Source organism: Hemiscyllium ocellatum, chromosome 22 (genome assembly GCF_020745735.1).
Source record: "Hemiscyllium ocellatum isolate sHemOce1 chromosome 22, sHemOce1.pat.X.cur, whole genome shotgun sequence".
Lineage (NCBI taxonomy): Eukaryota > Metazoa > Chordata > Chondrichthyes > Orectolobiformes > Hemiscylliidae > Hemiscyllium > Hemiscyllium ocellatum.
This window is the reverse complement of record NC_083422.1, coordinates 53,016,331-53,026,534: the sequence shown is the minus strand read 5'-3', so window position 1 is coordinate 53,026,534 and position 10,204 is coordinate 53,016,331. Positions and strand designations below refer to the sequence as shown.

Sequence of the window (10,204 nt, the reverse complement as noted above, 5' to 3'; positions counted from 1 at the left end):
GTCCCTCACCCAGGAACTAGTTTGAAGAAGAAAAATTCTGCATTTCATCCTCAGTATCTCCAGTCATAGAACATAGAATTATAGTAAAAAAGACACACTTTATTTCAATTTTTTGTCTTACACTCATACAGTCATAGAGATGTACAGCACGGAAACAAACCCTTCGGTCCAACTTGTCCATGCCGACCAGATATCCCAACCCAATCTTGTCCCACCTGCTAGCACCCAGTCCATATCCCTCCAAACTCTTCCTGTTCTACATCTATCCTGAAGCCTTTTAAATGTTGCAATTGTACTAGACTCCACCACTTCCTCTGGCAGCTCAATCCATATACACACTACCCTCTGCGTGAAAAAGTTGCCCCTTAGGTCTCTTCTATATCTTTCCCCTCTCACCCTAAACCTCTGCCCTCTAGTTCTGGACTCCCCCACCCCAGGGAAAGGACTTTGTCTATTTATCCTATCCATGTCCCTCATGATTTTATAAACATCTATAAGGCCACCCCTCAGCCTCCAATGCTCCAACCTAATCAACCTCTCCCTCATCTTCCATCATGACATTTGTAAGAACAGAGAAATAATACCCTTTATTGTAAGAAGATTTGAATTCAGGTGTGATGAAGTCTTGCTTTGATTGTATAGGGGCTTGGTTAGACTGCACCAAGGGTATTATTGTTGTAGATGGAGTGTAATGAAAGTTCCTCAGCCTTGTTACTTGGTTGGTGGAAATACCCTATGAAGCCAACTGAGCCTGCATGCTCTAAACTTTCAATGAACGTGAGCTGATCTCATTGAACCTGAGAAAATACTTCAAGGGATAGGCAATCGAGATGCACGTAAGATGGTTTTCCTAGTGAAGAGTCCAGAACCAACTGAAAAATGAGGAGGATGCCACTTAGATCCAAGGTTAGGACAATTGTTTTTTCTCGGAGTTATGAACCTTTGGAATTCTCTTGCACAGGGGGTTGTGGAAGTTCAGTCCTTAAGGTGGTGGATTGATGGATTTCTGATTACCAGTGGGGTACAGGATTATGGGGATGGAGGGAGTAAAAGTCGTTCAATCAGCCATGATTATGTTGAACTGCAAAGCAGGCACAATCGGCAGAATGGCCTACTCCCACTCACATGTGTCTATACCTTGTCTATAAGCAGGGAGGAGAAAGTGAGGACTGCAGATGCTGGAGATCAGAGTCGAGAGTGTGGTGCTGGAAAAGCACAGCAGGCCAGGCAGCATCCAAGGAGAGGGAGAATCGACGTTTTGGGCATCAGCCCTTCATCATGAAGGACATTCCTCGGATGCTGCCTGACCTGCTGTGCTTTTCCAGCACCACACTCTTGCCTATGAGCAGAATGTCTTGCAGAAGGAAGTTAACAGAAGGAAGTTGTGAGTCAGAAGTCACATGTGGGCTAGATGGGGTTACGATGATAGACTTGCCTCTCGAAAGGATTTTCCTGGTACCTTTCAGCATTTGTTACCTAGCTGCAAGATTATTTACAATTGCCCTGGTAACAAGCTTGACCAGGAGACCTTTTCTGCCGATTGTTTTAGCTCCTGGATCAATCCTGATTCTTCAAAGGATCTTCTTCAAAGCATCAGAGGCAGCAGTACACCATCACCTTGTTATATGCCTTTACTGCCGAACCAATTTATTGAATAACGGACAAACAGACAAATAAATAACATTAATATAACCATTGATACATTTGCCAGAGAGACTGCACTGTGCTACTGCCAAGGAAACTGATAAATAATGAACGTGGTCCACAATCTCTAAAATAATCTATATTTTATAGCCAACTTTTATATATTTTCTTAATCCCTTATCGTCTTATACAAGATCTACACATCCTGACCTTCTCTCTGCAACAGTTCCAGACTGGCTCACTGCTTTGAGCAGTCTAAGCTGATAAATACCCCAGAGAACAATTACAGGGGCTCCAGATTTGAATAACTATCAGCTAAATTCAAAAGGAGCCGCCACACAGACTTATGACTGAGTGACCATGCTGGACTTTGTGTCTGAATTGTACAAATTAGCTCCTCCCTCAAGCCAGCAGAAGCGATCAGCAATTCTTATTGTATTGACGTTGGTTACAGAGTAAATGCTGAGTGCTGCTGGCTTTTAACTCTTTATGACCCACGGCTGAACCAACATTGTCTCCAGGAAGCTACAGGGAGAGCTTTGTGTCAGATCGTTCACTGCTTGTAAACGGTCATAGCTGATTGGTCAACAAATGATTTGTGCCTTCCTTACTGAACCAAACCTGGGTCAAAATCAACAGTGTGAAATGTTGTCCATACGTTGATGGGTGAAGGATTGTAAAATCCTTCCAAACATGAGGTGGCTGATGCATACGCCGAATAGAAACTGTGAACCATTGGTGATGGCCCATTTCTGTCCATTGGTTGCCATGTTAGATCTACTCTGTGTGGGAAGGTGTTAAACTCCTGCATATCTCCTCAGCAGCATACTCAATATCATCTGGTCGATTGCAGGCACTGACTGATAAGGGGTCAGTGTGACTTTAGTATGTACTTAGGCGAAAGTGAAGACTGCAGATGTTGGAGATCAGAGTCGAGAGTGTGGCACTGGAAAAGCACAGCAAGTCAGGCAGCATTTGAGGAGCTGGAGAACCGATGTTTCAGGCAAAAGCCCTTCATCGAACCAACGGAGGGAGTGGGGAGCACAGAGGTAGTTTGGCGCACTGACCTCTACACAGCTGAAGCCGGGCGCCAACTCAAAGACACCTCCTCCTACTGTCCCCTTGACCATGACCTCACCTCCCCATCACCAAACCATCATCTCCCAGACTGTACACAATCTCATCACCTCAGGTGATCTCCCACCAACAGCTTTCAACCTCATAGATTGGGAACCCCGCACTGCCAGTTCTATCTCCAAGATCCGCAAGCCTGTCTACCCCGGCTGACCCATCCTCTCGGCCTGCTCCTGTCCCACCGAACTCATCTCCACCTTCCTTGATATTGTCTTATCCCCTCTGGTTCTCTGATTCTCCAGCATCTGCAGTCTTCTTGGTGTATACACCGTGATTTACTGTAACAAAACAGGACAAAACATTGTGTATGTTCAAGAAAAGGGATAAATGTAGCTGTTGTGGCTAAAGGGATGAAGGGATATGGGGAAAGGGCAGGAGTAGGGTATTGAGCTTGATGGTCATATTGCATGGTGGAGCAGGGTCGAAAGGCTAAATGGCCTACACTTCTATACTTTTAATGTAACATTATATTGATGCTCTATTTGTCTGTTCTGGTGGCTGGTATTGCTGAATTTGCTCCTAATTCATCAATGCCTCAACTTTAAAGTCCTCACTTGTCCTTGTGCTCAAATCATTCAATTGTCTTGTGCCTCTCCATCCATGGACCCTCCTCTCACCTTACACTACACTTGGGAAGCAGGAGAAGTAATTGCAGGTGAGTTCTAATGCAGCTCTTTTTTAGATTAGATTACTTACAGTGCGGAAACAGGCCCTTCAGCCCAACAAGTCCACACCGACCCGCCGAAGCGCAACCCACCCATACCCCTACATTGCACCCCTTACCTAACACTACGGGCAATTTAGCATGGCCAATTCACCTGACCTGCACATCTTTGGACTCTGGGAGGAAACCGGAGCACCCGGAGGAAACCCACGCAGAAACGGGGAGAACGTGCAAACTCCACACAGTCAGTCGCCTGAGGCGGGAATTGAACCCGGGTCTCTGGCACTGTGAGGCAGCAGTGCTAACCACTGTGCCAACGTGCCGCCCACAATGTAGTTTGTAGCTACATTGTGTTTTTTTTTATTCATGGGATGTGGGCATCATTGCCAGAGGGCAATTCGGAGTCAACCACATTGCTGTGGGTCTGGAGTCACATGTAGGCCATACCAGGTAAGGATGGGTTTCTCTGACAATTGACAATGATTTCATGGTCATCATTAGACTCTTAATTCCAGACTTTGATTGGATTTAATTTCCGCCATCTACCGTGGTCAGATTTGAACTTCTGTTTCCAGAACATTACCTGGATCTCTGGATTAATAATCATGAGGCCATCACGAAATAGATTGGAATGGAAGTAGGAGGGAGAGCAGTCCTAGCCAGTATCATGATGTCAGTGAGGTGCTACTGGAGGAGGAGGATGGGGTCAACTTTGTCAGAGACTGCAAAATGGGCCAAGGATGAAAAGGAGACATAATTCATCCCTGTCACAGACTCAAAGGGTGTCATTATTGACTTCCTGATATGGATGACTGGACTGGAAGCAGCGAAGCATGCAGTAAGAGACAATTAACCAGCACCCCTTGATAGAAAATAGTGGGTTATCATTAACTAGAAACACAACAGGACTTACCACATAAACACAGTGACTACAGTAGCAGGTCAAAGCCTAAGAGTACTGCAATGAGTAACTCACCTCCTGACTCCCTAAAACCTGTCCACCATCCACAAGACACAAGTCAGGAGTGTGATGGAATACTCCCCACTTGCCTGGATGTGGGGTGCAGCTCCAACAACACTTAAGAACCTTGACACCATCCAGGACAAAGCAGCTCACTTGATTGACACCACATCCACAAACATCCATTCCCTCCACCCCTGACGCTCAGTCGTAGCAGTGTGTACTATCTACAAGATGTACTGCTGAAATTCACCCAAGATCCTCAGACAGCACCTTCCAAACCCACGATCACTTCCATCTGGAAGGACAAGGGCAGCAGATGCATGGGTAAGCCACCTCATGCAAGCTCCCCTCCAAGCCACTCACCATCCTGACTTGGAAATATATCGCCGTTCCTTCACTGTCTCTGGGTCAAGAGCTTGGAATTCCCTCCCTAAGGGCATTATGGGTCAACCCACAGCAGGTGGACTGCAGTGGTTCAAGAAGGCAGCTCACCCCCACCTTTTCAAGGGGCAACTAGGGACAGGCAATAATTGCAGGGCCCAGCCAGCAACACCCACATCCCACAAATGAATAAAATTTTAGAAAGTTCCAGCAAAGATGAGCAATCATTTTAGAATTCAAGTTCATCAGCAATGAATGGGGGAGGGGAGGTAAATGGACAGATGAGAATGTCAATGCTTGCAGCTTTGAGGGAGGGAAGTGACAATGATAGATTTCACATCTGAAGCAAGAGGACTGACAACAATATTGGCCATCAGGATTGAGGAGGTCTCGTACAGACCATGAGATTTCCTAAACATAAAAAGATAGATTCATGGGCAACATGGAAGAATGTGTATCATAATTAGCTCAAGTATCCACAAACTAGACAGGTAGGACGGCATGCTGGCTCAGTGGTTAGCACTGCTACCTCACAGTGCCAGGGAACCAGGTTCAATTCCAGCCTCGGGTGACCTTCTGTGTGGAGTTTACACATTCTCTCCGTTTCTGCGTGGGTTTTCTCCGGGTGCTCTGGTCTCCTCCCACAGTCCAAAGATGTGCAGGTTAGGTGAATTGGTTATGCTAAATTGCCCATAGTATTAGGTGCATTAGTCAGAGGGAAATGGGTCTGTGTGGGTTACTCTTCAGAGGGTCGGTGTGGACTTATTGGGCCAAAGGGCCTGTTTCCACACTGTAGGGAATCTAATCTAAACAGGTTAGTGTATCCAATGATCCTGTGTAAAAACCCTAAAGCTTCATTTGATGAACTTTAACGCATATATAAATCAGAGAAATAGGGTATCCAGTGGATGCAGTGTTAAGGGAACAGGCAATGAACCTCAGGGACTCGATGAGGTCAGAAAGTGTGTGAGGGGAGGTTGCAAATGAAGATCCAAATTCTGGACAAGGGCAGGGAGAGAATTAGAAGATGTTTGGGGAGGGAGGCAGCCAAGGGAATGGTCTCAATCTCAGCGACAAAGAAATCCAGAAACTTCTAGCAATTCCAGTTGGAGGTGAGACTTGAGGAGATGGGGGTGAAAGTAAGTCAGGGTTGCTGGTTGGTATCAATCTCCTTGTTCACCAGTGAACAGTTTGTCAAGTGCTGATTGAATTTTGCTTTTTCTTTAAAATGAACAACTATATTATTGATCCCAAAGCAGAAATGACAATCTGAGGTCTCTCAGCAACACTTGAGGGCAAAATGCCCAGGCCCCCTCCATCCCCTGAACATTAGTAAATCCCATAATAGGATGAATTAAGTGGCACCATCCCATAACCATCCAGCCCGACAGCAAGTCACATCCCAACAGTTCCCTGTCTCTGGGATCTCACTGGGCCATCCCAGGACACGTAGTAGAAGATGTCAATCAACAGGCAGGATCAAGACACCGCCCCAATGTCATTGGAGCGGAGGCATTTTGTGGGAGGCGCTGCAGCATTGGGAGTTGCTCTGTGATTGGAGTACGCGTTATGTAAGGATCTTGCATAAGGAAGAAAAGCCCTTAAAACGGGAAAGGGGACCTTCCTGTTGCGGGCTCCAAGCTGACAGGGAGACGGAGGGGAAACATTGAGCCCACAAGTCAGGAACGAGAAGCTGCAACCCCGGGCTCAGAAAGTGACAACGGCCCTCTCGTGAGTATGTCAAGCGTTTGCCTTTGAATTTCACAACAAAAAAAAATCCATGTTGGAAATCATAAACTTCATCTTAGCACTCTAACATCCCATAAAGATTTCATTATGTTTAATCCTTCCTAATCAATTTTAGATGTGTATTAATTTCCTTATATGTTAAATTAGCCTGTAGATGCAATCATTTTATCGTCACATTTTAGAGGCACAATTCTAGATATGTAATGTTTCGATGTGCAATTTTAGATGTGCAGTAATTTCCTTTATATGTTAAATTAGCTTTTAAATACCCGCGGATGCAACACTTTTATAGTTGAATTGAATTAAATTTTAACGTAGGAAATAGAGGGCAGAGCGAGCATTTTAAAAAGAAGCTAGAGGCGACCGGACAAACTCTAATCCTGTGAATAGGACCTGCATTTCACTAAATATTTCAGGTATGTTTTGCACAGTAAAGGTTCACTCGGCTCTCGACACCAACCCCCTCCTGCTGAAAGTTTACCTGAAAGTTTGGACAGGATGCACTGATTTTTCGAGTCAACTTGTGTTGGTGAGGGAATGGTGGGATCATTATCCAACGTTGCAAGCTGACATCCCTGCAGCTAGCTCTCCCTGTCATTACTTGTGATGGTGCCAAGCGTGTTCGCTGCCTACTTTGTCTGTCTTGTAAATCTTCAGGTTTCTGTTTTTAAAGAAAACCTTTCTCTCTCTCTCTCTTGCAGCTACTGCTGATTGTCCACCCCACAAACCCTCCTCCCAATCTCCCCCCCCCCCCCCCTCCCTCCCCACCCTCAGACAGCTTCAGCTCAGCCCTGAGGATGCTGCTTTCGCTCCTGCCTCTCTTGGTTCTTCTCCACCCGGTGCTCCCGCAGAGAACTCTCTTCACAGCCGTCACCGACACCGTCCTACCCCCCGACTACGACAACAACCCGATCCAGTTGAATTATGGAGTGGCAGTCACTGATGTGAACAACGACGGAGAGCTGGAGATAGTGGTGGCCGGGTAGGTGTGTCCCACACAATAGCTGATAAAACTCAACCTTAATCTGTGTGAGGGATTAGATATCAGCCCTAATGAGATCTCTTCATTAAAGATCATTCAGAGAAAACGTAGCTGTCTGTGCACGATGTCTGCAGCTAAGCTTGTTGTCTGTATATATACATATAAAAATGATGTGATATACCAATTGTGCCGATACATGAGACATTTGTGTGTGTGTGTGTTTGAGTTCTGTGCGGACAAACCATGTATGATTATATATGGCCCTAAGTGATTATATTGGGATGCAGAGTTACACAAGGGACTGGTCACTGGTCTGCAGATAAAAGGATGCAGAACAGGGACATAATTATAACCACCAAACAATTAGTGCTGCAGTATTACAGTGTATATTGTACATGACTGGATATGAATATTATATGTCAATTCATGTGCAATTATCTCTTAAAGGGCCACTGATGGTTTTGTAAAAGATTTAAGAAACTCCCCATGATGTTGTGTTTACTGCCTTGTGTTTAGAGGTATGTCCTTTTCCTGGACGACTTTTGCCTATGGATTCATGACCAGTCACTTGGGGTAACTGTCTCTGTCTCTGCAGTACCTCTGTGACTTGGTATCCCCTCTATCCACCTGGTCTGGTTAAAGCCTGTCATTTTCTCATTATTTCTGATTCTGCAGCACCATCTCCATCTCTCTCTCTGTCACTTCCCATCTCTCACTCCATCTGTTTCCTTGTACTCTGCGTTTCTCAGCTGTAGAGATTACAGGGTGACAATTGGTCTTGGTGTCCACTTCTGTGGACCAGATTTGGCAAGAAAACTGTCCCTAAATTAACAACTTAGTGCACCCACTCACCACCCCCACCTTCAACAAACAAAAAAAATTGTAATTCCGCACGATGTGACATTGCTGAATTTCACACATCACTGTGTTACATTTTTCTTAAAACAAAATTGGTAGATTCAAACAGAGTGGAATGGGACAATGTCAGGGATATTTACCAGAATTTTAGTGAGACAGCAGAAATTGTTTCTTTTTCAACATTCACATTTGATGCTTCCTTCTGTTATTGTTTGTTTATTTGCCCCCCATCACTCCTCCAAGGATCACCCTTTTATACATATTCAGCTGAAACTCAATTTACACTGTTGAGAGAAAAGACTCTGTTTTTATTGTAAAATGTTTGTCTTTTGTGCTCAAAAATATAGAGCTCTTATGAAGATTTTTGGGCAGATTTTATTTCTGTAGGTGGGTTTGAGGGAAAACGATATTTAGTTCACCGGTTTTTCCTCAAATTGATGGTCAATTGGTGACGATGCTAACCTTGTTCCCTTCCGCAATTCTGGGAATCTTGCTGGTTCCTGGGAAACTCAACAGGACTTTCTCATCGAGGTTGTGGGGCTTGTCTATGTTGGCTGGTCCATCCAACATGACGATGTTGTGCCAATGTGCCGCTGGCCCCTCTCGGGTAATGGTTATTCTGAAACACATTCTTGCCCTGACTAAATGATGAATGTATGCCAGACCAAGGCGGATATATTGCAGAATCCTATCTGTTACCTTGTAAAGGGACTGTAATTGTCGATGTGTTTGTAAACTCAGAAAGAATCCTTTTCCTCATCCTTAAAGGGCTCCACCCTTTCTAAAAAAGAAATAGAATTCTGGTCAGGAGCTATTTTGCCTCATAGTCAGCCCAGGTCTTGTGTCCTGTGATCTTACTGCAAAGAGGATTCCAGTGATCAAAGAGTGAAATGAGGAGTCCACTGTGACTGGGGATACTTGTGATACCAGCGATTGTATTAATTCTTGGGATGAAGGAATTGTCTGTCAGGAGAGATTGAATAGATGGGACCTGTGTCCTCTGGAATTTAGAGGAATGAGAGGTGATCTCATTGAAACCCACAGTGTTCTTTAAGAGATTGACAGGGTCATACCTGTCATTCTTCCTTCCCACCTGTTCATTCCATAAGCCTCTCCAACCTATCACCTTTGCCCCCACCTCCATCTACCTGTCGTACATTCAGCTACTTCCCCCTAGCCCCACCCCCCACTCCCATTTATCTCTCCACCCCCTTGGCTCACAAGCCTCATTCCTGATGAAAGGCTCTTGCCTGAAACGTTGATTCTCCTGCTCCTTGGATGCTGCCTGACCTGCTGTGTTTTCCAGCACCACACTCTGGACTGTGATCTCTAGTATCTGCAGTCCTCACTTTCTCTAGGGTAGAGGCTGCTTCCTACAGGAGGGGGAGTTCAGATCGAGGGAGCACAGTCCTATGAGAAGAGGTTGATCATTTCCGCCTAAGATGAGGGGGAAGTTTCTTTACCAAGAGGGTTATGAGTGTTTATAATTCTCCACCTCCTAGGGCAGTGTGTGCTCAGTCATTGGAAGATCTGCATGAGTGGACCATTGGATACCAATCGAGAGCTATGGTCATAAATGCGATCTAGGAGTTAGGATGATCAGCCATGACGTTGTTGAACAAATTTTTCTTTCTCCTAGACCTCCTGCTTAGTTGGGTGGAGTACTGGCCACACCCCACCTGAAGTGACTGGTAAATCTTGAGCCTCAGCAAGGAGATGGTAACCCCTGAAAAGGGTAACGTGCTGATTTACCAGAATTATTACTGGGGCTTGGAGGGTTAAATTACAGGGACAAGTTCCATAAGGTTGCCCTGAGTGTGAATATTGT

General features: G+C 45.2%; 1 protein-coding gene across 4 annotated transcripts in view; it reads left to right on the top strand.

Annotated features, from left to right (window-relative positions):
* Positions 1-6,383: 6,383 nt before the first annotated feature.
* crtac1b (cartilage acidic protein 1b) overlaps positions 6,384-10,204 on the top strand; it is a 432,025-nt gene continuing 428,204 nt past the window's right edge. For 3 of the 4 annotated variants that reach the window (XM_060842222.1, XM_060842221.1, XM_060842219.1), the window contains exons 1-2: positions 6,384-6,518; positions 7,238-7,518. In XM_060842222.1, coding sequence (XP_060698205.1) covers positions 7,334-7,518 — 185 coding nt within the window. In that variant the 5' untranslated portion in view covers positions 6,384-6,518; positions 7,238-7,333. Of the gene's footprint in view, positions 6,523-7,237; positions 7,519-10,204 lie in introns of all 4 variants that reach the window. The other variant, XM_060842220.1, reaches the window with a different exon arrangement.